The sequence below is a fragment of the Rhamphochromis longiceps genome, unplaced genomic scaffold, assembly GCF_057381845.1.
Source record: "Rhamphochromis longiceps isolate RC_006_pf unplaced genomic scaffold, R_longiceps_female_GT1.1 unmapped_scaffold_7, whole genome shotgun sequence".
Taxonomy (NCBI): domain Eukaryota; kingdom Metazoa; phylum Chordata; class Actinopteri; order Cichliformes; family Cichlidae; genus Rhamphochromis; species Rhamphochromis longiceps.
The window spans coordinates 45,132-72,375 of NW_028187227.1; the positions used below are offsets into that span (position 1 = coordinate 45,132).

At 43.7% G+C, this 27,244-nt stretch overlaps 1 protein-coding gene and 1 pseudogene across 1 annotated transcript; both read left to right on the top strand.

Moving 5' to 3' along the window:
• Positions 1-236: 236 nt before the first annotated feature.
• LOC146640436 (uncharacterized) lies at positions 237-6,910 on the top strand. Its single transcript, XM_085400108.1, has one exon. It carries the CDS (start codon positions 1,516-1,518, stop codon positions 3,046-3,048), a length of 1,533 nt encoding a protein of 510 aa, XP_085256234.1. The 5' UTR covers positions 237-1,515; the 3' UTR covers positions 3,049-6,910.
• A 6,358-nt stretch (positions 6,911-13,268) lies between these two features.
• Positions 13,269-22,562, top strand: LOC146640437 (uncharacterized; annotated as a pseudogene).
• Positions 22,563-27,244: the final 4,682 nt, after the last annotated feature.

A 27,244-nucleotide genomic window follows, 5' to 3' on the forward strand; every position in this document is an offset into this window, starting at 1 on the left:
CCCCACCCTGCTTCTCTCAATGACTATCGCCCTGTAGCCCTCACCTCAGTAGTGATGAAGTGCTTTGAACGCCTGGTCAGAGACTTCATCATTTCTTCACTACCAGACACACTGGACCCACTACAGTTCGCTTACCGTCCAAATCGTTCCACAGACGATGCCATCTCTCATCTCCTCCACACATCACTCACTCACTTGGACACTAGAAGGGGGAATTATGTTAAAATGCTTGTTGGGTTTAGAGTTTATTATTGTCATTTGTATTAGGAAACATTTAATCATATATGCTTAGAGGTGTATAATCAATTGTGTAGTGATAAGTTGTGTGATCTTTAACAGGCTACAGAGGCTTGGTGTGTATTCCACACTGGAATGCACACCTGCATCTTGGGGGCATGGGAAGAGGTCGCATCTTGTTTTATTGTTTTATGGTAGGATTAACGTAGCTACATTTGTTTTAGTCTAAGTGCTTTTCTGTTTAGATGAACTGCTGGACTTCCTTACCGGGGGGGTCTAGTCTACCCTCTTCCTGACCAAGGATGATTGCCTTCGTGCTTTCATGTTGTTATATGACCTTTGACACACACACACACACACACACACACACACACACACACACACACACACACACACACACAGTATTCTTTGTTCACATGTATACCTATGTAAGATTTTATATGTTAATGACCCTATGCATATTCATGTAACCACAATAAAAGGAGTGCTGTGGGGAAACCTGGCTGAGAGTCTGACAGTGGTCAAGTGGTGGAACGACGCTTGGCTCCAGCCAGGTCTCCCTCATGCATGAGTAACCAGAGAACTTTGGTGCCTTGAGTCTTGCTTTTGCTGCGTAGCAGATTGTCCTTAACGTTCCAGCGAATAGGTTTATGTTACAAACCTATCATTAATTGGTCCTTCGAGAGCCGGATCCCTGGAGTCGACGTTCACCGAGGGGAAAAGAGACACACCGAAAGACTGACGTCAGCCAGGACTTATAGAGGTCCTGCAACAAAGTCCTGAGGCGTGAGAATTCGTCATCGGGCCGGTGGATTAGCCGTCTGTTTTTTTCTCCTCGATGGATGGCGATTGATGGGATTCGGGACTGACGCTACACGCAATAAGCAACTCCAAGTAAGAAAAAAAAAAAAAAAAAGAGTTTATAGCTATAATTACGTCTTCACCGCTCAGTGGGGTGTTGTCCGTGGCCGCTTAGTGGGGCTAAAATTCGCCGTCTAAGTGGGGCGATGTACAAAGCCGCTCAGTGGGGTTTTTTTGTACAGAAGCATTAAGTCGCAGAGTTGCGCAGTTCGAACTTTTTTTGGTTCGCCGTCTTAGTGGGGCGAAATACAGACCGCTGTGTGGGGTACTGTAGTGAGTCCTCCACCGCTCAGTGGGGTGTTGAGAAGTTCCGCGGAGTCCATTTGTGCTGGACGATAGGCCTATTTCGTGTTAATTTTTTGTTGTTGTGTGAGTGTGTTTGTATGAGTGCGTGCAGAGCAGAGCACGTGGTCTGTGATGTCAGCAGTTGTTGTTGTTGTTGTTGTTGTTGTTGTTGTTGTTGTTGTTGTTGTTGTTATTATGGGTTCCCAAGCTACCAAGAGTGTGCCAGAGGGTGACGAGAAGTTTATGATGAAATTCGCTCCCGGTAGCGCAAAGTATTTAGGACATTGGCGCAAGAAATATGATTTTGAAGGTAAATTGGTTGTAGGACAATGTCAAATGTTAGTAGACCAGTTGACAGTGAAAGCAGCCTGTGCGACAGGGAAATTGAAACAGGAGCGAGAGTTACAACTGGCGTCCGCTAAATTGTGGTTAGAGCAGGCGCAGAAAAGACAGGAGGCAGTGAATGCAAAGAGAGCAGCTTTGCAGGCATTAGCTGTGAAACCTGAAGATGAAACGGTGCGGTCTACTTCAGTGGTGCTGACGTTAAAGGACCAACAGCGTAGAGCAGCATTAGAGAGAGAGAGAGAGGTCAGAGAGGAGGAAGAAAAGCAGGAGCAGGAGAAGAGAGAGAGAGAGGAGGAGGACAGAGTACGGCTGGAGTTTGGGGATGCCGCAGCAAAATATTTAAGTCCTTATAACACTAGATCCAAATCTAAAAGCCATGAGGCGAGTGCATCTGCTATGCCTGCCTCCCCTTTCCATGATACCTTTCCCATGGTGGAGGTCGCGAATCCCCATTTTGGTGTTGAGGATGACCGAAGCCGTGTTATTTGTGTTTACAGGCCATGGACTGAATCTGAATGTGCAGAGGCATGTAAAGATTTAGGAAACCCGTTGACTAATGTTGATGAATTTATCGCCCGACACAAGCAACTCTGCTCCTCGTATCGTTTAAACGGTCAGGAAACAGAAGCCACCTTTAAGAAGTGTCTCACATATAACTGGGCTCGGGTGCGAGGCACCTACACAGGGAGGGATGGTAATACCGTCCTACCCTATGGCCATGCAAATTTAAGAGGCCAAGTTGACGGGGTTTATGAGCGTCTTAGAAATACCTTTAAAGCTTCTGTAGATTACAACAAAATTGCCCAATGCATTCAGAAGGAAGGAGAGGATGTTCATGAGTTCAGGGCAAGAATAGAGGAAGTTTTCAAAGAACATAGTGGCCTTGAAGAGAGTGCAGAGAAGGCCAGCCCATATCAGCAGCAGTTAAAACATGCTTTGATGAATGGTTTCCATCCACGCATTGCTGCTCTCATCAGGAAACAAAATGTCAATCAGAACACTGATGGGTCCGTTGAATGCATGAACTGGGCCCGCCATGCACAGGAAGTTATTAAAAATAAAAAAAAGAAGTCACAAAACACTGAGGCCGCTGCCTTTTTAGTAGATGAAATTTTGTTTCAGGGACAGGCTGGAAGAGGGCAAAACAGAGGCAGGAATAGGAGAGGTAGAGGCCCATGGCGACCCCAGGATAACCGTGGTAAAAGAGATGATAAGTGCTATGCATGTGGGGAAATGGGCCATCACGCAAGGGAGTGTCCTGATCGCATGCCTGAAGAGTATAAACGCCCTGATCCAAGAAACCCTTATTATAATAAATGACTAGCACCTGTTGACACTGCTAACACACATACATGTACAAATGATCCCTTACTTTGCCAGAATTTACAACAGCCTGTGTTTCAGACTCTAGATTTGACTGAAGTATTGTTAAATCTGTCAGGGAAAGAAGTAAAACCAGTTCGCACGTTAACTGTGCAAGGCAAAACTGTTCAATTTCTGTGTGATTCAGGTGCAGATAAAACTGTTTTAAAAGATCATGTGTCAGGAGTTGACCCTTCAAATGGCACAATTTATGTGAAGTCTGCAAATGGTCAGTTAAATCAGCATAGAATCTCTAAACCAGTCTGGATTAGAGATCCTACCACAGGAGAGGCAGTTCAGAGTTCAGTTGTAATGTGCCCAACTTGTCCGGTGAACCTCTTGGGAAGAGATATGATGATGAAACTTGGAATTTCAATAATTCCAACATCCATTGGGATGATAGCTGCAGGAAAAGGTGAAACTGCTGAGACAATGGTTCATCAGGGCAGTGGGGATTTGCATTATTACTGGACACTTGACCTGTCGGCCTCCAGACCTGATCAAATAAACTGTAAACTGTTAGCTGCAGCTGAGGAAATGTTGACAACTAGCCATGACATACAGCCACCAGATGATTTGCATGTCACACTGAGATTTAAGACCATGCCTGGGCCTGATGAGGCCTACACAGATAAAGTGCTGAAATTAGGGCCACAGAGAATCACCATAAAAGCGATATATACTGATGGTGAAACCATGGCTGGATGTAGTGTGATCCTTTCTGAAGCTGCACAACAACTCTTTACAGGGCAAACACCACACATTTCACTGACAAAGAGTGTCACAGCCGAGTGGACAGACTTAGCATCTTTGGTGAGACAGGGGGAGAGTGTTAGAATGTGGCAGCAAGCTGGAGGGGGTTGGGAGACAGACATCCAGCACAGCATCTTTCGTAAAAAGCTGGGATGGGTGACACACACTACACCACAAACACATTTAAAGGGGAGTGAGAATGACACAGCAGAATGATATGTTGTAGATGTCAAAGATCACCCGGAGCTTAAACAGGTCCCAGAGAAGCTCTGGTCTACTGGGAAGACTGATGTGGGGTTAATAACAACAGCGAGTCCAGTAGTTATAAAACCCAAAACGTCTTTTAGGCCAAGAGTGAAACAATATCCCTTAAAGCCTGATGCAGTAGAAGGCATTAAACCAGTAATAGAGGATATGATTAAGGCAGGGATACTAGTTGAAGCTCCACAAGCAGCATGTAACACACCCATCTTCCCAGTTAGAAAGGCTGATTCACAGTCGTGGCGCATGATTCAAGATTTAAGAGCTGTAAATCAAGCAGTGGAGAGTATAGCTCCATGCGTCCCCGACCCCCACACCTTATTAAATCAGCTTAAACCAGACATGACACACTTCACCGTGGTAGATTTAAGTAATGCTTTCTTTTCCATACCAGTACATGAGAATTCGCAAGGCTGGTTTGGTTTCACGTATCAAGGCAAAAAATACACATACACCAGACTGCCGCAAGGTTTTTGTGATAGTCCTACAATTTTCACACAGAATATTACAAATTGTCTGTCTGATTTTGTGATTCCATCACATTCACAGATGTTGGTATATGTCGATGACATTTTAATTGCATCCAATTCAGAGAAGAACTGCAAAGACATATCATTGGCATTGCTGACTCACTTAGCTGAGACAGGTAATAAGGCCTCACTTTCAAAGCTACAGTGGGTAAAGACAGAAGTGAAATTTTTAGGACATCTGCTTAGTGCAGCAGGGAAAAGCATACACCCAGAGAGGAAAACAGCTATCTTGGCAGCACCTAGGCCAGTGACAAAGAAACACATGATGCAATTCCTAGGGTTGCTAAATTTCTGTCGATCGTGGATGCCCCATTACTCTGAAATTGCGCAGCCATTATTAGATATGATGTACAGTAAGCCTTTGGCTATGTCAGAAAGTTTAAGTTGGACCCCTGAGGGGGAGCAAGCTTTGTGCACGCTGAAACAGATGCTGACAGGAGCATCGGTTCTAGGGCTTCCAGATTATAACAAGCCTTTTGTTCAAACTGTTGACTGTAAAGGACATTTTATGACATCCATGTTAGCACAAAAATGTGGAGGTGGCATGAAGCCAGTAGCTTATTATTCTAAGAGGCTGGATCCTGTGGCTTGTGCCTTACCTCACTGTGTGCGATCTGTGTGTGCAGCCGCTGAAGCCGTAAAGTGTTCTGGTGAAATTGTTTTGTTTCACCCTTTGACCCTGCTGGTCCCACATGAGGTTGATGTTTTATTGCTGCAGACTAAAATGACATTCTTGTCACCTGCCAGACACTTGTCTTTAATGTCACTGTTGCTCTCCCAGCCACACATAACTATTAAGCGGTGTACTACTTTGAATCCCTCTACATTGTTGCCCACAGAGGAGGAGGGTACACCACATGTGTGTAGTGAGCATGTGGAAACACAGTGTAAACCTAGAAGTGATTTAACGGACATACCACTCACTGAGGGCAAGATTTGGTTTGTTGATGGTTCCAGTTTTAAAACAGCGGAGGGAAAGACTAAAACAGGCTTTGCTGTTGTGGATGATGTGCAGGTCATCCGTGCTGGGCAGTTATCACATTCCATGTCTGCCCAAGCAGCTGAGATAGTGGCTCTGACGGAAGCCTGTAAAGCAGCTGAAGGGCAGGCAGTGACTATATATACAGACAGTCAGTATGCATATGCTACACTTCATTTCTTTGCCGCTCAGTGGTCAAGACGAGGCATGACAACTTCAACAGGGAAACCTGTGGAGCATGCGACATTGTTGCAGGCCCTGTTGAAAGCAGTCTTACTGCCTAGTAAAGTTGCAGTTTGCAAATGTGCAGCACACACACGTGGCACTGACCCCATTGTACTGGGCAACGCCTTTGCAGACAAAATTGCAAAGGAAGCAGCCCTTGGAACACATGGGGTTCATATTCTGGCGGCACAGGAGCAAACTATGCCCATCACACATGATGTGCTGGCAGACATGCAGTCACACTCACCTCCAGCTGAGAAACAGCTGTGGCTCACTAAAGGAGCAAGCCTGAGAGGTGATGTCTACTATCTTTGTGATAAACCTATATTGCCTAAGAACCTATATAGGACTGCTGCAATTTTGAGTCATGGACTCTGCCACGTCTCGACAACTCAAATGGTAGCAGCAGTTGAACGGCAGTTTTTCACACTGGGATTCAATGCTTATTCAAAACATTTTTGTAAAGCATGTTTGATATGTTGTAAACATAATGCTCAGGGGAACCTTAGACCAAAACGAGGAAGGTTTCCCAGACCCAGCTACCCATTTGAAGTAATCCATATGGATTTCATTGAGTTGTCTAACTGTAACACCTACAGGTACTGCCTGGTGATTGTGTGCCCGTTCTCAAAGTGGGTAGAAGTTGTCCCCACTAAGAAAGCAGATGCTATTTCAGTGGCTAAAGTAATATGCAAAAATGTGATCCCAGAGCATGGGATCCCCCAGACTATTTACAGTGACAATGGTCCTCATTTTGTGAATGAAGTAATTGAGAAAATGTCACAACATCTGGGGATAACACTGAAAACGCACTGCTCATATCACCCCCAGAGTGCAGGGCTGGTTGAAAGGACTAATGGCACAGTAAAGCTGAGACTCAGGAAAACAATGGAGGAAACAGGCAGAACATGGGTAGACTGCATTGAGCTAGTGAAAATGTATATGAGAATCACGCCAACTGATAATGGCCTAACGCCTTTTGAAATAATATATGGCAGGCCATTTAGAGTTCCAGTGTTCTGTAATGATAATGATAAAGCAGAAGAAGAAAACACACTAGCAGACTGGATGATTAAAATGATTAAAAGTGACGTCATTTTCGCAGAAAATGTAGTTTTTTACTTGTAGGCCTTAAAAGCCTATACTAGTGTTTTTATAAGTCATGTTTGACTTTTCTGAATAGTTGCTGGGATGCTTAGAACTCGAATTCCACAGCTGGAAATAGTTTATTTTGATGCACATGTTGTTTTCTTTGCAAATTTGCATCATAGGATTGTTTTTTTGTTTTTCCTGCAGTATATAAAAATTGCTGTATCTCCAAAATAAAACTATGAAGACACTCAAAATAAATTTCCTGTTGTTGTAAACTATTTTTACAACTTTTTTGTATTTAAAGTTTTGAGGGATAAACCTCTTAAATTTCTCCAAGTAGAAATATATGTAAAAAAACAAAACAAAAACGATTTTCAATTTTTTTTGTAGTTTATTGCACTTGTTTGCTGTGCTGGGTGGCTGTGGCTCAGGTGGCAGAGCAGGTCAGCCACTAATCAGAAGGTCGGTGGTTCGAGCCCAGGCTGCCTCCTGGCTGCATGCCAAATATCCTTGGGCAAGATACTAACCCCATGTTTGCCTACTGGTGGTGGTCAGAGGGCCCGGTGGCGCCAGTGTCCGGCAGCCTCGCCTCTGTCAGTGTGCCCCAGGGCAGCTGTGGCTCCAATGTAGCTTGCTATCGCCAGTGTGTGAATGACTGAATGTACTAGAAAAGCACTATACAAATGCAGGCCATTTTCCTTTTGTTTGCAATTAATGTAGTTACTATGGACTTAATGCATACATATTATTAAAATATGGGCTATAACAGTTATATTGATGTATAGCAACTTGAAATACTCCCACAAATGGCACTACAGCATGTAAAAAAATAATATAAGCTCTGGCGGACTTGGTTCTATGGTAGGTCTTAAAGGGTTAAATAAATATTGTCAAATAATCGTGATCTCAATTTCAGTGAAGATAATCGTGATTATCATTTTTGCCATAATCGAGCAGCCCTACTATATACTCTGCATTAACAGACAAAACCCTGAAGAAAAATGTCAGAGACATCGTCACCTTGTCTGATGATGATGTTAGAGTGGCAGAGAAGGTCCTCCAGCTGCTCAAACCACTCAAACCACAACTCTGTTGAGCAGTGAAGCTGCACCATCTGTGTCCATGATCCTGCTTCTGAAAACAAGGATCCTACAAGCCATGGTCCCAAGTGAGGAAGACAGCACCATCACAAGAGATGTCAAGACTGCCATTAGAGAGGACCTGAAGCACAGATACACTTCACCACCAGCCCTACAGGAGGACCTTCACAGAGCTACTGCACTTGATCCAAGGTTCAAGTCCCTGTCTCACCTAGACATGGCCCTACGCCTGAGGACATACAGTGATCTCACTACTGAGACTGTGAGCAGTCTTGGAACTGCAGACTGTGAAGAGGCAAAGAAAATAAATATTTAGAAATTATATATTTTTTATTTTTAATGATAATGTTTTTCTTCAAAGTTATTTCCACATTTGAATGTCAATGAAATATTTAAAAATAATTGTTTTAATCAATAAAGTAACTTTCCCTGTAGGGTCAAGCAGCACCAACAGGAGCAGACACATGTCCTCCTCAAAAGAAGCCGGCAATGGCAGAGCTTTTTGGTGACGCCTTTGTACAGAAGGACATGGGCAGCAAGGCTTTTGACACCATCAAAGAGGAGGTGGCATCCTATGAGGCAGCAAGTGGCATTCCAGTGGATGGTGATCCACTGACGTGGTGGAAAAGTAATGACTGTAAACACCCTCACCTTGCCATAATGGCAAGACGCTATCTGGCTGTGCCTGCCACTTCAGTGCCTAGCGAGAGGGTGTTCTCAACAGCAGGGGACATCGTTACAGCAAAGAGGTCTACACGCTCCCCAGAAAATGTAGACATCCTCATCTTTTTTTTAAAAAAAATTGAAGTTATAACCTCACATCTGCTTTGCTTTCTTTCTTCTTTTTTGATGATGTGGACATAAACTAGTTTTTATTTCATTCTCCAAATGTTCAAAGTAAGAAGCAATGATACCTTAAATTGCATTTTAAGTTGTTTTTGATTGTATACACATTAAAGGAAATAATTATAATGCCCTATAATGCACCTTAATTTGTTTTTATATAATTGTGTGGAATGATTCTACAGTTGAATGTTTTTTATAGGGAAAAACATACTTAAATAAATAAACGGACAGTTAAATTTGTCTTGTCTTTTTTTGCTGATCTGAAAATTGATCTGATCCGTGAGTTTTTTGATCCGTTGCACCACTAGCTAGAACATACTTTAACAGCTAAAATTCAGTTGTGAACCTTCCTACCTTTGTGAATGTGACCTACAAGCATACTTTAACAGCTAAAAGTAAGTTGCAAATTGTCCTACCTTTGTTAATGAGAGGTAGAAACTTGAACGGGTAAAATGAAGTGGCAAACCATCCTGGCTTTATAAATAAGAGCTACAAACACACTCTGATGGGCAAAGTTAAGTGGTAAACCGTCATATCTACTTAAATTTGTCCTGGAAGTATTCTGTGACAGCAGAAATGTGCATAAACTACTTAAGGTAGGACATTTCGCCAAAGTAGGATGGTTTGTCAGAACACCGGTGTGACGGTAGAGCAGTATGGTCACATAAGTACAGACCTCCCGAAAGCCAACCAGATAAACTCAGCTAAAACACGAATTAAAGCTTGAGGCAAAACAACTTTGGAAGATGAGGGGAGGGACAACAAAAGCAAAGAATAAAAAATCCCCAGAAACCCAAGGTAAAGACATAAAACACCTGAACAACGAGGACAAGCTAGCACCCGAAGCTAATATGGCTACCTTTCAAAACGGGCTAGACTGTATTAGCAAACAAATTCAATCCCTCCAAAATAGGGCTGCTCAATTAATCGAATTTTAATCACAATTACGATCTGGGCTTTCAACGATCATTAAAAATGACTGAGCCGATTATTAGCCCCTCCCTCATTTATCCGCGACACCTTAAAGGCCGGTCCATGAAAATATTGTCGGGCATAAACCAGTCCGTGGCGCAAAAAAGGTTGGAGACCGCTGATTAAGAGGACCCGAGGGAAGCTCGGAAAGCTAAGCAGAAGTTATTTGGAGAGTGACTGCCGTTGGTTGAAAAGAGAGTTTAAAAAAAAAAAACTTCAGTGGTGTTGCACACTATTTTATATTATTTTTTTAAAGTCATTGTTAACCCTTTAAAGCCGGTCAGAGCTGCATGCTCCGTTTTGCGTAACTATTGTTAAATCCCTGTAGAACCTGAACCGTGTAAGCTAGCGCAATAATTTGTTTTGCATATGAAACCGGAGGAGTTGTACTTACATCTTATGCCATCAGCTTGTCCTCGGTCACGGTTTCGTTCCACATATAGCTTTGCAAAAATTGCATAAAAAGCGCTTGCAGGAACAAAAACATAATATTCCAGAAACACGCTTTGCCGATCCTATCAGCTGTTCGTAACACTTCCCACAGTGAAATGATGCACATGCTGTTTTCTTTGCAAATTTGCATCATAGGATTGTTTTTTGTTTTTCCTGCAGTATATAAAAATTGCTGTATCTCCAAAATAAAACTATGAAGACACTCAAAATAAATTTCCTGTGGTGGGAAACTATTTTTTGCAACTTTATTGTATTTAAAGTTTCGAGGGATAAACCTCTTAAATTTCTCCAAGTAGAAATATATGTAAACAAAACAAAAGCGATTTTCAATTTTTTTTGTAGTTTATTGCACTTTTTTGCAATTTATGTAATTACTATGGACTTAATGCATACATATTGTTAAAATATGGGCTATAACAGTTGTATTGATGTATAGCAACTTGAAATGCTCCCACAAATGGCACTACAGCATGTAAAAAAATAATATAAGCTCTGGTGGACTTGGTTCTATAGTAGGTCTTAAAGGGTTAAATAAATATCGTCAAATAATCGTGATCTCAATTTCAGTGAAAATAATCGTGATTATCATTTTTGCCATAATCGAGCAGCCCTACTCCAAAACAACCTGAAATCGGACTTCATAACATTCAAAGAAGAAATTACCGGTCAAATGAAACACGAACTGAATAAATTCAAAGAAGACATCGACCAGAAGTTTAAGAACATGACTACTAGGGCTGCCACAAAAAGATTATTTTGATAGTCAACTAGTCACTGATGATTTTTGCAATTAGTTGACTAATCAGATCATTCATCCGCTGGACGTAAAACGTACAGCTTATTGCACCAGCATGCATCTGCTCTTAAATAACTATCATTAGCTTACAGCTTGAAGTGTTTAAGGCATGTGCTAACTAAAAATAAAGACGAGATGATAATTTAAGATGGCGCCGGTGAGGTCGGCTGCCGTCACGACTGCTCCGACCACTTTTTCTTTGTCTTTGTTTTTTAAGTTAGTTTTCAGCGTTTCTAAATCGGCAAAATCATCACCATTGGGTACATTAGGTATGACAGTGACACTCTTGTTTCTATTGGTTTACAATGTACTCACAATTCGAAGTTTTTAACTCCGGATCCGAGCTGGCCGAGTGAGATCTCGAGGGAGAACAAAGGGAAGCGGCGGCGGCCTAGAGGGAAGCGAGCCGGCGTCAGGAACAGGCTGAGAGCTCGTGCACACCGCACACCTCTGCCTAGCATCCTGCTCGCCAACGTCCAGTCACTGGAGAACAAGCTTGACGACCTCAGGGCCAGGATAAAGTTCCAGAGAGACATTCGGGACTGCAATCTCCTCTGCTTCACCGAGACATGGCTGAACCCAGCGGTGCCGGACCACGCCATCCAGCCGGCCGAGTTCTTCTCGGTTCACCGCATGGACAGGACACGGGACTCGGGGAAGTCAAGGGGAGGCGGCGTGTGTTTAATGGTGAACAACAACTGGTGCAACAGTGCGAACGTTGTTCCTCTCACACGCTCCTGCACACCAAATCTGGAACTACTGCCCATCATGTGTCGTCCTTTTTATCTACCTCGGGAATTTACATCGGTCATTGTAAGTGCCGTTTATATTCCACCACAAGCGGACACGGTCACCGCCTTATGCGAGCTGCATGAGGCACTCACACAGCACCAGACACAACACCGGGACGCTGCGCTTATTGTGACGGGGGACTTTAATAGCGCCAACCTCAAACGCGCAGCGCCGAACTTTTATCAACACATCACCTGCCCCACCAGGGGTGAAAGGACACTGGACCACTGCTACACTACGGTCAAGGACGGCTACAAGGCACAATCCCGCCCCCCGTTTGGCAAATCTGATCACGCCGCCATCTTCCTCATCCCAAAATACAAACAAAGGCTGAAACAGGAAGTTCCGGTTCAGAGGAAGGTCGCACGCTGGACGGATCAATCGGTGGCCGCGTTACAGGACGCACTCGATGACGCAGACTGGGGCATGTTCAGAAACAGCTCCGACTATGACGTCAACGTGTTTACGGAAGCGGTTGTGGGATTCATCGGGAAACTAGCGGATGATACCGTGGAGACAAAGACTATCACAACGTTTCCCAACCAGAAGCCGTGGGTGGATAAAACCATCCGCGACGCTCTGAGATCCCGCACCGCTGCCTACAACACGGGACTCATGACGGGGGACATGGACCCGTACAAAGCCGCGTCATATAACGTGCGGAGGGCGGTGAAAGAGGCGAAGCAGCGCTACGGGAGGAAACTAGATTCACAACTCCAACAGAGTGACTCTAGGAGCCTGTGGCGGGGACTAAGGACAATAACGGACTATAAAGCACCAACAACCGGTATGACGAACGCGGCCGTGACTCTGGCAGACGAGCTGAACACTTTCTATGCTCGCTTCGAGGCTGCAGCTAAGGTCTCCAACAATGCTAGTGTTAGCGGCGCTAACGGCTGCAGACAGGAAGATACTGCCAGCACTGGAAACGTGCTCGTCATCTCCGAGCATGAAGTAAGGAGAGCCTTCAAGAGAGTGAACACCAGGAAAGCAGCAGGACCAGACAGCATCCCAGGTCGTATCCTAAGAGACTGCGCATACCAGCTAGCTCCTGTGTTCACTGAGATATTCAACATCTCTTTATCTCAGTCGGTGATCCCCACATGCTTCAAAGAGTCCATCATTGTTCCTGTCCCGAAGAAACCCCACCCTGCTTCTCTCAATGACTATCGCCCTGTAGCCCTCACCTCAGTAGTGATGAAGTGCTTTGAACGCCTGGTCAGAGACTTCATCATTTCTTCACTACCAGACACACTGGACCCACTACAGTTCGCTTACCGTCCAAATCGTTCCACAGACGATGCCATCTCTCATCTCCTCCACACATCACTCACTCACTTGGACACTAGAAGGGGGAATTATGTTAAAATGCTTGTTGGGTTTAGAGTTTATTATTGTCATTTGTATTAGGAAACATTTAATCATATATGCTTAGAGGTGTATAATCAATTGTGTAGTGATAAGTTGTGTGATCTTTAACAGGCTACAGAGGCTTGGTGTGTATTCCACACTGGAATGCACACCTGCATCTTGGGGGCATGGGAAGAGGTCGCATCTTGTTTTATTGTTTTATGGTAGGATTAACGTAGCTACATTTGTTTTAGTCTAAGTGCTTTTCTGTTTAGATGAACTGCTGGACTTCCTTACCGGGGGGGTCTAGTCTACCCTCTTCCTGACCAAGGATGATTGCCTTCGTGCTTTCATGTTGTTATATGACCTTTGACACACACACACACACACACACACACACACACACACACACACACACACACAGTATTCTTTGTTCACATGTATACCTATGTAAGATTTTATATGTTAATGACCCTATGCATATTCATGTAACCACAATAAAAGGAGTGCTGTGGGGAAACCTGGCTGAGAGTCTGACAGTGGTCAAGTGGTGGAACGACGCTTGGCTCCAGCCAGGTCTCCCTCATGCATGAGTAACCAGAGAACTTTGGTGCCTTGAGTCTTGCTTTTGCTGCGTAGCAGATTGTCCTTAACGTTCCAGCGAATAGGTTTATGTTACAAACCTATCATTAATTGGTCCTTCGAGAGCCGGATCCCTGGAGTCGACGTTCACCGAGGGGAAAAGAGACACACCGAAAGACTGACGTCAGCCAGGACTTATAGAGGTCCTGCAACAAAGTCCTGAGGCGTGAGAATTCGTCATCGGGCCGGTGGATTAGCCGTCTGTTTTTTTCTCCTCGATGGATGGCGATTGATGGGATTCGGGACTGACGCTACACGCAATAAGCAACTCCAAGTAAGAAAAAAAAAAAAAAAAAGAGTTTATAGCTATAATTACGTCTTCACCGCTCAGTGGGGTGTTGTCCGTGGCCGCTTAGTGGGGCTAAAATTCGCCGTCTAAGTGGGGCGATGTACAAAGCCGCTCAGTGGGGTTTTTTTGTACAGAAGCATTAAGTCGCAGAGTTGCGCAGTTCGAACTTTTTTTGGTTCGCCGTCTTAGTGGGGCGAAATACAGACCGCTGTGTGGGGTACTGTAGTGAGTCCTCCACCGCTCAGTGGGGTGTTGAGAAGTTCCGCGGAGTCCATTTGTGCTGGACGATAGGCCTATTTCGTGTTAATTTTTTGTTGTTGTGTGAGTGTGTTTGTATGAGTGCGTGCAGAGCAGAGCACGTGGTCTGTGATGTCAGCAGTTGTTGTTGTTGTTGTTGTTGTTGTTGTTGTTGTTGTTGTTGTTGTTGTTATTATGGGTTCCCAAGCTACCAAGAGTGTGCCAGAGGGTGACGAGAAGTTTATGATGAAATTCGCTCCCGGTAGCGCAAAGTATTTAGGACATTGGCGCAAGAAATATGATTTTGAAGGTAAATTGGTTGTAGGACAATGTCAAATGTTAGTAGACCAGTTGACAGTGAAAGCAGCCTGTGCGACAGGGAAATTGAAACAGGAGCGAGAGTTACAACTGGCGTCCGCTAAATTGTGGTTAGAGCAGGCGCAGAAAAGACAGGAGGCAGTGAATGCAAAGAGAGCAGCTTTGCAGGCATTAGCTGTGAAACCTGAAGATGAAACGGTGCGGTCTACTTCAGTGGTGCTGACGTTAAAGGACCAACAGCGTAGAGCAGCATTAGAGAGAGAGAGAGAGGTCAGAGAGGAGGAAGAAAAGCAGGAGCAGGAGAAGAGAGAGAGAGAGGAGGAGGACAGAGTACGGCTGGAGTTTGGGGATGCCGCAGCAAAATATTTAAGTCCTTATAACACTAGATCCAAATCTAAAAGCCATGAGGCGAGTGCATCTGCTATGCCTGCCTCCCCTTTCCATGATACCTTTCCCATGGTGGAGGTCGCGAATCCCCATTTTGGTGTTGAGGATGACCGAAGCCGTGTTATTTGTGTTTACAGGCCATGGACTGAATCTGAATGTGCAGAGGCATGTAAAGATTTAGGAAACCCGTTGACTAATGTTGATGAATTTATCGCCCGACACAAGCAACTCTGCTCCTCGTATCGTTTAAACGGTCAGGAAACAGAAGCCACCTTTAAGAAGTGTCTCACATATAACTGGGCTCGGGTGCGAGGCACCTACACAGGGAGGGATGGTAATACCGTCCTACCCTATGGCCATGCAAATTTAAGAGGCCAAGTTGACGGGGTTTATGAGCGTCTTAGAAATACCTTTAAAGCTTCTGTAGATTACAACAAAATTGCCCAATGCATTCAGAAGGAAGGAGAGGATGTTCATGAGTTCAGGGCAAGAATAGAGGAAGTTTTCAAAGAACATAGTGGCCTTGAAGAGAGTGCAGAGAAGGCCAGCCCATATCAGCAGCAGTTAAAACATGCTTTGATGAATGGTTTCCATCCACGCATTGCTGCTCTCATCAGGAAACAAAATGTCAATCAGAACACTGATGGGTCCGTTGAATGCATGAACTGGGCCCGCCATGCACAGGAAGTTATTAAAAATAAAAAAAAGAAGTCACAAAACACTGAGGCCGCTGCCTTTTTAGTAGATGAAATTTTGTTTCAGGGACAGGCTGGAAGAGGGCAAAACAGAGGCAGGAATAGGAGAGGTAGAGGCCCATGGCGACCCCAGGATAACCGTGGTAAAAGAGATGATAAGTGCTATGCATGTGGGGAAATGGGCCATCACGCAAGGGAGTGTCCTGATCGCATGCCTGAAGAGTATAAACGCCCTGATCCAAGAAACCCTTATTATAATAAATGACTAGCACCTGTTGACACTGCTAACACACATACATGTACAAATGATCCCTTACTTTGCCAGAATTTACAACAGCCTGTGTTTCAGACTCTAGATTTGACTGAAGTATTGTTAAATCTGTCAGGGAAAGAAGTAAAACCAGTTCGCACGTTAACTGTGCAAGGCAAAACTGTTCAATTTCTGTGTGATTCAGGTGCAGATAAAACTGTTTTAAAAGATCATGTGTCAGGAGTTGACCCTTCAAATGGCACAATTTATGTGAAGTCTGCAAATGGTCAGTTAAATCAGCATAGAATCTCTAAACCAGTCTGGATTAGAGATCCTACCACAGGAGAGGCAGTTCAGAGTTCAGTTGTAATGTGCCCAACTTGTCCGGTGAACCTCTTGGGAAGAGATATGATGATGAAACTTGGAATTTCAATAATTCCAACATCCATTGGGATGATAGCTGCAGGAAAAGGTGAAACTGCTGAGACAATGGTTCATCAGGGCAGTGGGGATTTGCATTATTACTGGACACTTGACCTGTCGGCCTCCAGACCTGATCAAATAAACTGTAAACTGTTAGCTGCAGCTGAGGAAATGTTGACAACTAGCCATGACATACAGCCACCAGATGATTTGCATGTCACACTGAGATTTAAGACCATGCCTGGGCCTGATGAGGCCTACACAGATAAAGTGCTGAAATTAGGGCCACAGAGAATCACCATAAAAGCGATATATACTGATGGTGAAACCATGGCTGGATGTAGTGTGATCCTTTCTGAAGCTGCACAACAACTCTTTACAGGGCAAACACCACACATTTCACTGACAAAGAGTGTCACAGCCGAGTGGACAGACTTAGCATCTTTGGTGAGACAGGGGGAGAGTGTTAGAATGTGGCAGCAAGCTGGAGGGGGTTGGGAGACAGACATCCAGCACAGCATCTTTCGTAAAAAGCTGGGATGGGTGACACACACTACACCACAAACACATTTAAAGGGGAGTGAGAATGACACAGCAGAATGATATGTTGTAGATGTCAAAGATCACCCGGAGCTTAAACAGGTCCCAGAGAAGCTCTGGTCTACTGGGAAGACTGATGTGGGGTTAATAACAACAGCGAGTCCAGTAGTTATAAAACCCAAAACGTCTTTTAGGCCAAGAGTGAAACAATATCCCTTAAAGCCTGATGCAGTAGAAGGCATTAAACCAGTAATAGAGGATATGATTAAGGCAGGGATACTAGTTGAAGCTCCACAAGCAGCATGTAACACACCCATCTTCCCAGTTAGAAAGGCTGATTCACAGTCGTGGCGCATGATTCAAGATTTAAGAGCTGTAAATCAAGCAGTGGAGAGTATAGCTCCATGCGTCCCCGACCCCCACACCTTATTAAATCAGCTTAAACCAGACATGACACACTTCACCGTGGTAGATTTAAGTAATGCTTTCTTTTCCATACCAGTACATGAGAATTCGCAAGGCTGGTTTGGTTTCACGTATCAAGGCAAAAAATACACATACACCAGACTGCCGCAAGGTTTTTGTGATAGTCCTACAATTTTCACACAGAATATTACAAATTGTCTGTCTGATTTTGTGATTCCATCACATTCACAGATGTTGGTATATGTCGATGACATTTTAATTGCATCCAATTCAGAGAAGAACTGCAAAGACATATCATTGGCATTGCTGACTCACTTAGCTGAGACAGGTAATAAGGCCTCACTTTCAAAGCTACAGTGGGTAAAGACAGAAGTGAAATTTTTAGGACATCTGCTTAGTGCAGCAGGGAAAAGCATACACCCAGAGAGGAAAACAGCTATCTTGGCAGCACCTAGGCCAGTGACAAAGAAACACATGATGCAATTCCTAGGGTTGCTAAATTTCTGTCGATCGTGGATGCCCCATTACTCTGAAATTGCGCAGCCATTATTAGATATGATGTACAGTAAGCCTTTGGCTATGTCAGAAAGTTTAAGTTGGACCCCTGAGGGGGAGCAAGCTTTGTGCACGCTGAAACAGATGCTGACAGGAGCATCGGTTCTAGGGCTTCCAGATTATAACAAGCCTTTTGTTCAAACTGTTGACTGTAAAGGACATTTTATGACATCCATGTTAGCACAAAAATGTGGAGGTGGCATGAAGCCAGTAGCTTATTATTCTAAGAGGCTGGATCCTGTGGCTTGTGCCTTACCTCACTGTGTGCGATCTGTGTGTGCAGCCGCTGAAGCCGTAAAGTGTTCTGGTGAAATTGTTTTGTTTCACCCTTTGACCCTGCTGGTCCCACATGAGGTTGATGTTTTATTGCTGCAGACTAAAATGACATTCTTGTCACCTGCCAGACACTTGTCTTTAATGTCACTGTTGCTCTCCCAGCCACACATAACTATTAAGCGGTGTACTACTTTGAATCCCTCTACATTGTTGCCCACAGAGGAGGAGGGTACACCACATGTGTGTAGTGAGCATGTGGAAACACAGTGTAAACCTAGAAGTGATTTAACGGACATACCACTCACTGAGGGCAAGATTTGGTTTGTTGATGGTTCCAGTTTTAAAACAGCGGAGGGAAAGACTAAAACAGGCTTTGCTGTTGTGGATGATGTGCAGGTCATCCGTGCTGGGCAGTTATCACATTCCATGTCTGCCCAAGCAGCTGAGATAGTGGCTCTGACGGAAGCCTGTAAAGCAGCTGAAGGGCAGGCAGTGACTATATATACAGACAGTCAGTATGCATATGCTACACTTCATTTCTTTGCCGCTCAGTGGTCAAGACGAGGCATGACAACTTCAACAGGGAAACCTGTGGAGCATGCGACATTGTTGCAGGCCCTGTTGAAAGCAGTCTTACTGCCTAGTAAAGTTGCAGTTTGCAAATGTGCAGCACACACACGTGGCACTGACCCCATTGTACTGGGCAACGCCTTTGCAGACAAAATTGCAAAGGAAGCAGCCCTTGGAACACATGGGGTTCATATTCTGGCGGCACAGGAGCAAACTATGCCCATCACACATGATGTGCTGGCAGACATGCAGTCACACTCACCTCCAGCTGAGAAACAGCTGTGGCTCACTAAAGGAGCAAGCCTGAGAGGTGATGTCTACTATCTTTGTGATAAACCTATATTGCCTAAGAACCTATATAGGACTGCTGCAATTTTGAGTCATGGACTCTGCCACGTCTCGACAACTCAAATGGTAGCAGCAGTTGAACGGCAGTTTTTCACACTGGGATTCAATGCTTATTCAAAACATTTTTGTAAAGCATGTTTGATATGTTGTAAACATAATGCTCAGGGGAACCTTAGACCAAAACGAGGAAGGTTTCCCAGACCCAGCTACCCATTTGAAGTAATCCATATGGATTTCATTGAGTTGTCTAACTGTAACACCTACAGGTACTGCCTGGTGATTGTGTGCCCGTTCTCAAAGTGGGTAGAAGTTGTCCCCACTAAGAAAGCAGATGCTATTTCAGTGGCTAAAGTAATATGCAAAAATGTGATCCCAGAGCATGGGATCCCCCAGACTATTTACAGTGACAATGGTCCTCATTTTGTGAATGAAGTAATTGAGAAAATGTCACAACATCTGGGGATAACACTGAAAACGCACTGCTCATATCACCCCCAGAGTGCAGGGCTGGTTGAAAGGACTAATGGCACAGTAAAGCTGAGACTCAGGAAAACAATGGAGGAAACAGGCAGAACATGGGTAGACTGCATTGAGCTAGTGAAAATGTATATGAGAATCACGCCAACTGATAATGGCCTAACGCCTTTTGAAATAATATATGGCAGGCCATTTAGAGTTCCAGTGTTCTGTAATGATAATGATAAAGCAGAAGAAGAAAACACACTAGCAGACTGGATGATTAAAATGCTGAAAAGCAAAGAAGTCATGAGTGCAAATAATCTGCCAGATGATTCTGTTTCTGTACAGGAAGAACGTCTGAAGCCAGGGGACTGGGTGCTGATAAAGGTCATAAAGAGGAAGTGCTGGTCAAAGCCACGGTGGGACGGACCATACCAGGCTCTGCTGACAACACCGACAGCTGTGAAAATTGCAGAACGACCCACCTGGGTACACCAAAGCCACTGCAAGAAGGTGACACACATCCAGGCCAGCTCGGAGTAAGTGGCAGGAAGACCGGGTACAAAGGGGGGGGAAAGCCTCCAGGGCCCCTCGTCTCAATCCGGTGAAGAAACCAACTGAGCCACAGGTACTCATCAGAATGGCTGGTAAAGTGTTGTCTACCCTGCTGGGTGTAATGGCTTTGATGTCATCATGGTCAGCTGTGGAGACCCTGTATGTTCAAGGAAACCACACCCAATACCCTCATGGCTATTCTACAAACTTTTGGTGGCAGTTTATGAATACAACTGCTCACTTGAACAATAGGACAGACTGCTATGTGTGTGCTCATATGCCGTTATCCGCATATACATCTGGACTGTGGCCGTACAGCATATCAAAGGACAGGAGTTGGTGTCTGTTGGGCTTAGCAACTCATCCTGGCAACAGAGTCCTCTGGTCCCAGGCCAATTACAGTACACCTCTGAACATCACCTGGAGTAAGTCACCACTTCTAAACATGAATTGTTCTGAGCAAACTGACTTATTGGCCTGGCCTCAAGTGTCAGACCCACTGCCGGACATAATATTGCTGAACAAGCTGAATACAGCCCAATTGCCGTTGTGTGTGATGAACAATGGATCATTGTCAGTGGGGGAGTTGCCGCTTCACTTATGTGGATACATATACACCTACTGCCCTCCAGAGGATGAGAGCAGGTGTATGAAATGCTTGACCGATGCAAAGTGCGCTGAGAACTTGACATTAAGGAGGACTGAATGCAAGTCCAACCGGGCTTACAGGATACCAGTAAAGGCAAAGAGTCAGAAGTGGACAGGATGTTCAAGGACGGTGCCGAGCAGTAAAGGAACAAGAGTTTTGGCTGATTGGTATTTCCTGTGTGGACATAAAGCCTATCTATCACTCCCTGAGGGATGGGGAGGATTGTGTGCCGTGGTGAAATTATCCGATCATGTCTTCTTCATGGACAGAGTTGAACATCACCCTAGCAACCGACAGAAGCGTGAGGTGAATTTAGCCTCACCTGACTCGTTTGGAGTGACAGTAGACACTGGAGTGCCGTGAGAATTCCGCATTTGGAGTGGAGGGGCTAAGTTCTTCCAAAGTTTGATCCCAAACATCGGCGTTGCAGAGGTGCGGGATCATGTGGAGATCAACCGATATGCCCTACTGCGACACATTAATCTCACTAAGACTCTGGGAACAGCCTTAGCGGAGGAGCAACAGGCCATCAGAACGATGGTACTGCAAAACAGGCTGACCCTAGACTTGATAACAGCATCACAAGGAGGAGTGTGTAAGCTGATTGGAGAGACGTGTTGTACGTTTATTCCGGATGGATATACGACTGGAGGAGACATCTATGAGGCACTGCAGAACTTAACTGCTCTGCAGAAATATGTGGCAGACCACACATCAGGAGGAGACGCGTCACAAGGCTGGATAGCCTGGTTGACATCTGGACCATGGTGGAATATGTTCTTACGGTTTTTGACTCCCATTCTTACATTATTGGCATTGCTTTGCTTGTTTACAGGTTGCATTTTGCCATGTGTAAGATCGATGGTGAATAGAATGATTGCTAACACCTTTACCAATTACATACTGTTGCAGCAGAGTGACATGGATGCTACGGCTAATATGTGTGTATGAAATGAAGCCTGCACTGAAAATGTTGACAAGTGGTGTAGAGCTGAAGATATATATACGCTGTATAGCCTTAAAAAATGACAATACAGGGTGGTGATGTTGGGTTTAGAGTTTATTATTGTCATTTGTATTAGGAAACATTTAATCATATATGCTTAGAGGTGTATAATCAATTGTGTAGTGATAAGTTGTGTGATCTTTAACAGGCTACAGAGGCTTGGTGTGTATTCCACACTGGAATGCACACCTGCATCTTGGGGGCATGGGAAGAGGTCGCATCTTGTTTTATTGTTTTATGGTAGGATTAACGTAGCTACATTTGTTTTAGTCTAAGTGCTTTTCTGTTTAGATGAACTGCTGGACTTCCTTACCGGGGGGGGTCTAGTCTACCCTCTTCCTGACCAAGGATGATTGCCTTCGTGCTTTCATGTTGTTATATGACCTTTGACACACACACACACACACACACACACACACACACACACACAGTATTCTTTGTTCACATGTATACCTATGTAAGATGTTATATGTTAATGACCCTATGCATATTCATGTAACCACAATAAAAGGAGTGCTGTGGGGAAACCTGGCTGAGAGTCTGACAGTGGTCAAGTGGTGGAACGACGCTTGGCTCCAGCCAGGTCTCCCTCATGCATGAGTAACCAGAGAACTTTGGTGCCTTGAGTCTTGCTTTTGCTGCGTAGCAGATTGTCCTTAACGTTCCAGCGAATAGGTTTATGTTACAAACCTATCAATGCTCTTCATAGACTACAGCTCTGCATTTAACACCATAATTCCCTCCACACTCACCACCAAGCTGGAGCATCTGGGACTCAGCTCATCTATGTGTCAGTGGATCTCCAACTTCCTAACTGGCAGACCACAGGCAGTAAGGATGGGCGGACATGTCTCAGCCTCCACCACTCTCAGCACTGGAGCCCCCCAGGGGTGTGTTCTGAGCCCCCTGCTGTACTCTTTGTACACATATGACTGTGTGGCCACTACCAGCTCCACCACCATCATCAAGTTTGCTGACGACACCGTCGTGGTGGGCCTGATCTCTGATAACAACGAGACGGCCTACCTGAAGGAGATTAGGAATCTGGAGTACTGGTGCCAGAGGAACAACCTCCTTCTAAACGTCAGTAAGACAAAGGAGCTGATAGTGGACTTCAGCACTAAGCAGGAGAGGAACTACCAGACCCCCGTCATCAACGAGTGCCCAGTGGAGAGAGTGGACAGCTTCAAATACCTCGGAGTTCACATCACGCAGGACCTGTCATGGTCCTGTCACATCAACACCGTGGTGAAAAAGGCCCGACAGCGTCTCTACCACCTCAGACGCTTGAGAGACTTCCAACTGCCCTCCAAGGTGCTCAGGAACTTTTACTCGTGCACCATAGAGAGCATCCTGGCGGGAAACATCTTAACCTGGTTCGGGAACAGCACCATGCAGGACAGACGAGCTCTACAGAGGGTTGTGCGGTCAGCTGAGTGCACCATCCGCTCCGAGCTCCCTGACCTGCACTCAATCTACAGCAGGCGGTGCTGGACCAAGGCCAGGAAGATCGTGAAGGACCTCAGCCATCCCAACAACAGACTGTTCTCTCTGTTGAGGTCAGGAAAGCGATTCCGCTCCCTGAAGACCAACACAGAGAGACTGAGGAGGAGCTTCTTCCCGCAGGCGATACGGTCTCTCAATCACACCACCACACAGTACTGACCCACACATATGGTTCTTACACACACACTGGACTTTCTGGACTTTGGTTTTGCACAACACTGGTCACTATATTCTTCATTTCCGGTTAATACTTGTACAGCTGCTGTTATTGTGTATATATTTATTTATATTTAGATTTCTTCATACATTCTTATATAGTTCTATATTGTGTATTGTGTATTTTGTTGTACAGTTATTTTATTTTCAACTTTAATTTATATATTTATCTTTATCTTATTCTTCCCAGTTAAATTTACCCTTCATTCTAATTTGTGTTGTACAGTTATTTCATTTTTAACCTTAATTTATATTTTATTCCTTCCTAGTTAAATTTACCCTTTTTAATTTTTCATATTTATTTCCTATCTTATTCATAGCCTTTTCCTTTTTTGTTTTCTTTAGGTCACGAGCAGTTGTCCAAGCATTTCACTACATATCGTACTGTGTATGACTGTGTACGTGACAAATAAAATTTGAATTTGAATTTGTTAAACTTTCAATGAAATTTGCAGATTGGTGGACTCGGTGGAGTTTAATAAATTCTGCCATCTGTTCTTTCTATGTAAAATATAACAGGATACTGGTGTAAATTCTCTACCATCTCACACTTCTGTTTAATCAGTTCTCTGTTTGACATTTATTCATCTGTGTAAAAACTCTAACTTTAATCTCAGCCAAACCAATTTACTGAGGAACAACTAACACACTGAAAAAAGCCAAACAATAACATTTTTAAATGATCTGAGTGACTTATATATCATGTTTAACCTGAGTAGCGAAAGACCTCTAGCTATCGAGCTGGTGGGTCTCCGAAAACGTCAGAGCACTTTTGCAACTGTGTGATGTCTTAAAAAAAACGAGCAGATATTTAAAGTTTACATAGCTATGAGTAGTTTTATGGACAAAACCCACCAGGTCATTCAGTGTTCCCTTAGTGCTAATGTATATAAGAGATGTTGGTGTACTATAACTGAAGTAATGTTGTTAAGTCCTTAAAGTCATATTCTTTTATTGTCGTGACTGTATTTGAAGCTATTTTTATTTTTGTATGATACCTGATTTATATGGAATATGGCTGAAGTAGAGCTGGGCGATATGAGATTTTTTCATATCACGATATGTTTTTTTCATTTCAGGCGATAACGATATATATCACGATATAAGCCAAATAACTATATTTGTAAGATTTAAATGTGCCGTTGCTCACAAGTAAAATGTGAAATAATCAGCAGCTTGTTTTTATTTAAATATTTATTTCCCATAATAAGTTCAACAGGGTAGATGTACTTAAGGAACATGAGACTTTTTCAGATAAATAAAGGCAAATATTGCAAACTACACAAAAGGCAGCCGCTAAAGCGTTTAAGTTTCAAAATAGAACAAACGAAACAGCCTAATTTGTCAATTCCACTTAGAAACAAAATATAAATTCTAAAAATAAATCTTAGTTTGTTTTACAGAAGAACAGACAAAACTGACTAACTTTTGTCAATATCAAATAAACTGAGAACTAAAAGGAAATTCTCAATCTCTCCTTGTTGTATAGCTGAGCTTTTTAAACAGTTTTAACAGTTACTTTAGTCTGACAAAAGCCGAATGACGAATTAGCGCTTCCAGTCAGAGACTGAGGCTACGTCCACACGTACACAGGTATTTTTGAAAACAGAGATTTTCCGTTTTCGTTTTAAAAAATAATCCCGTCCACACATAAAGGCAGAAATGAAGGAAAACGCTGCTATGAACATGCCAAAGCAGCAGGTGGCGCTAGATTCCTAACCGTGCAGAAATGTTGGCCAATCAGAAGTCTAGAAGCCTCGGTGGGAAAAAGTAAACAAAGCTGGGGCATAGAAGCAGAACCGAGTCGTCTGTGTGGACGGACAGTAACTGTGTGTATATGTAAGCATTTAAACACTGCAGAGAGTAGAATTAACAGTAACTGTATTGTAGAAATTCATTTCACCGAAACAATAACGTGGCGCACAGTGTGACGCATGCACCAGTTTATTGTATTTCCAGACTTGCTTTCGGCACAATTTACAGTGCACGCTACTCTGTTTTTTGTCAGACTTGAAATAGCCGAAATACCTTCACACTACGGAACTTCTATGGCTCTTCCGTTCGACAATCTCTCCGGCATTGGAACCATCATCTGTTTTCTCTTCGGTCACGCTCGGTTGATTTTTCTAGTCAGCACACTCATTTCCTCCATTACGCACTGGCTCCATTACCCGCTGGCCGCTTCCCAAACAAACACACGTGCGGCTTGGCACTTGTGCTGTACGTAACAAGTCACGCGACGTGACGCTGCGGCTACATTTGTTTAATAGTAATTTAACATTTTATAATTCACATATTAAACTATGAATTAAATGGTTTAAAAGCATGTAGAATAGCATATGTAGGCAAGTATATTTCTCCCTTTTTTTTTATTTATCAAGAAGCTGAGACAAAAAGGAAAAACAAAGAAACAGGGCAGGGTTCGGTGGTTGAATCATCTGTCCCCACCAATGCCAAAACCAAATCTACACCCTTGAACACAGAAATAAGTGGAAAATCTGGAGGGACAAAAAACATTGACAACTGAAAACAGAATAGCGGGAGTACCCAGTAGGAGAAGAGCTTCTAACTCACTGTTGCTGAAGCAGGACATGCATTTTTTGTTGATAACACTAAAACTAAAATGTCAGTTTAAAAACAGAAGGATAAACATTAACAACAACTCAGACTCTAATTTGAAGTCAACATTTAGCGAGCGAAAGACCTTTGGTCTTCATTAACAGCAGTGAGATACAGGCCAACTCAGGTTTGGGAGCTGTTCAGAGTATTAAGGCCTAATAATCTTATTTAGCAGCAAAATGTGAGATCAAATTCAGCTAGAGGCCTCTGGGCTTTCACCGCTGCTTTCCGTCATTAACAGTTAAGGACTGTAATATTACAATGACATTACTTTGTTACGTGCATAAACCTATCCATGTTACCAGCGGTTTAATTAGGAGAAAATCTAAACAAGCACCATGTGTCGAAAGAACAACGGACAATAAAGTTAAGAGGTGAAATTTGTGTCTTCAAACTGGTTAAATCTGGTTTCTGCTCACAGACTGACGAAAAAGAAAAAAGTTAGCTTACCTAACAGGTGAAAAATATCAGCGAGAGCGGTTATGCTAACACTACCAGAACCCCCACAGACAATAAGAAATTTATAAATAACAAGGTTCCTACTTCTTTCCCTTTCTCGCCGGGTTTAGTGGACCGCAGTCCCGCGTGCTTCTCCAGCGCCCTTCTCTGTCCGGTCGGGAGCTTTGATGCACAGGCGTGTCCGCTAACAGCTCTGCCAGTAAGAAAAGTTGCTGTCAGGTATGTGTCAGGTGAAAATGTTCCACCCTAGCTGCTGTTTGTTCCTCTTCAAATGCAAAGCCTTTGAGAAAAACAGCGAAACGGAGTGGCTGGAAACGTCTGTTAGTTCGGAGCAATAAGATGCATGCTCCAATCACGCATTAAATCAGCCAATCGCCGAGCTCCAAAACTCGTGATTGGCTGATTGTTTGTTTTTTGTTTATTTTTTCCCCCCTCTAGCTTTATTTCAACTGGAACAATAACAGCAAATATTATACATGGAGGAGACGTTGTACAATTGTAGTGCAAAATTATAATAAAGTGGAAGAGTATGTATAACTAAACAAATAAGAGACAATGATTAAAAGGGAGAAAAATAGAA

Excerpts from the sequence above, each read along its gene's own strand:
- LOC146640436 (XM_085400108.1), top strand. The coding sequence starts at position 1,516 with ATGTCAGCAGTTGTTGTTGTTGTTGTTGTTGTTGTTGTTGTTGTTGTT.